The sequence below is a fragment of the Hylobates moloch genome, unplaced genomic scaffold (genome assembly GCF_009828535.3).
Source record: "Hylobates moloch isolate HMO894 unplaced genomic scaffold, HMol_V3 SCAFFOLD_2197, whole genome shotgun sequence".
Classification (NCBI taxonomy): domain Eukaryota; kingdom Metazoa; phylum Chordata; class Mammalia; order Primates; family Hylobatidae; genus Hylobates; species Hylobates moloch.
In genome coordinates this window covers 1-2,036 of record NW_026654472.1, presented here as the reverse complement: position 1 = coordinate 2,036, position 2,036 = coordinate 1, and the positions used below count along the sequence as shown (strand labels likewise).

The following is a 2,036-nucleotide window of genomic DNA, read 5'->3' as shown; positions in this document are numbered from 1 at the left end:
GAACCACTTTGGAATTAGAAGCATTTCTAGTTGCTGTATTTACTTTTTAAGTTTGCCACAGAAAATGCCAGTTTCCAATTCATATCATAAAAATGGAACCTCCTCTGGTGGGATGTTTTGTTCAGCATCCACAGTAAATTTGACTTTTTAGCTTGATTAAATAATGAACCCCAATCTAATTACACATGGCTTCTTAGGCATGCACTCTAGTCAGTAAGAATTCAAGTCTTACAGACAATAATCTAGTGAAATTCTGTCCAGAGTTGTTCTTATATTGGTAAGTAATATGTGTACCAAGATTGGTTTTACCCCCAGAACAGATCCCCAATGAGATTAGTCCTCAAAAATAGCAATTTATAAGCATATCCAAGGCACACATATTATTAGAAGCTGCTTTTATTTGTGCAGGATGTGTTGTTGACATGTGCTGATGTGAGATGTTTCTTTCCACAGAAGTGGGTGGATGGAGGCCTCACCAACGCTCTTCCCATCCTGCCCGTCGGCCGGACAGTAACCATCTCCCCCTTCAGTGGACGACTGGACATCTCCCCGCAGGACAAAGGGCAGCTGGATCTGTATGTTAATATCGCCAAGCAGGATATCATGGTGAGTAATTATGTTCAGTGATATTTGAAGAGTTCTGATCTACTAAAAATTCCCACAGAATTCAACGTGTTTCCCAAGCACTGGAAGTTCATTGATAATTGTAGGTAGAAGTTGCATCTTCTCCTTAGTGTGTTGTTTAATACTTTACAAAATGTATCAGCCATAGGAACTTGGGTTCCTATGGACTGTCAGCATTAAGTCTTTTTTGCTGCTTTTATTTTTATTTTTTTTATTTTTAGCACCCCTCCTACCTTAGCCTCCCATGTAGCTGGGACTATAGGTGTGCACCATCTCACGGGGCTAATTTTTTTATCTTTTGTAGAGACAGGTTTTCACTAGGTTGCCCAGGCTGGTCTCAAACTCCCTGGCTCAAGTGATTCTTCCACCTTGGCCGCCCAAAGCACTAGGATTACAGACATGCACCATGCCCACCCATTTTTGATGCTTATTAACTGTCACTTCTTTTTCTTCACTTCTTTTTTACATCAATAAACTTGGTAGGATATCAGAGCAATTTTTTTCTTCTTTGAGAGAGGGTGTTGCTCAGTCCCCTAGGCTGGAGTGCAGTGGCAAGATCGTGTCTCACTGCAGCCTCGACCACTCAGGCTCAGGTAATCCTGCCACCTCAGCCTCCCAAGTACCTGGGACTGCAGGCACATGCCACCACACCCGACTACTTTTTTTAAAAAATTATTTACAGAGACAACGTCTCACTGTATTGCCTAGGCTGGTCCCGAGCTCCTGGGCTCAAGTGATCCACCTGCCTTGGCCTCTCAAAGTGCTGAGATTACAGGCCTCAGCCACCATGCCTGGCCCAGAGCAATTTTAAATAAAATCATTTATTTGCTCAGAAAGATGGAGGTAATGAAATATATAAAAATAGTGGAGAAAAACTTAGGGACCCAAATGAATAATTGACATAAAAATACTGATTCCCTTTATCTAGTCTAATAGTTTTCCACATGGGATGATATTCTACCTAGACATTTTTGGTTGTCATGTCCCAGTGGTGCTACTGGCGTCTAGTGGGTAGAGGCCAGGAATGATGTTAAACGTCCTGCAGTGCACATGACTGTCCCACAATTAAGATGTCGCGGCCCCAAATGTCAGCAGCACCAAGGCTGAGAAACCCTCCTTTAGTGTATCAGTGGAGGTAACTTCTGAAGTTTAAATTTTTCCTACTGATTTTTTGTTACTACTAATTGTATCTGTGATAAGAAAACCTAGATTGTAAAAATAATGTATATTTACCTGTACTGCAATATCCTACAGCTTAAATTTCAGTCTTTTTATTCTAGTTGTCCCTGGCAAACCTGGTGAGACTCAACCAAGCCCTTTTTCCCCCAAGCAAGAGGAAAATGGAATCTTTGTATCAGTGTGGTTTTGATGACACTGTTAAGTTTTTACTTAAAGAAAATTGGTTTGAATAA

General features: G+C 41.1%; 1 protein-coding gene across 1 annotated transcript; it reads left to right on the top strand.

Moving 5' to 3' along the window:
* Positions 1-453: 453 nt before the first annotated feature.
* On the top strand, positions 454-2,036 carry PNPLA4 (patatin like phospholipase domain containing 4; the record flags this gene model as incomplete). Its single annotated transcript, XM_032148156.1, has 2 exons — positions 454-606; positions 1,905-2,036. Coding segments are annotated over 2 exons (285 nt in total), but the record flags the coding sequence as incomplete, so codon positions are not given.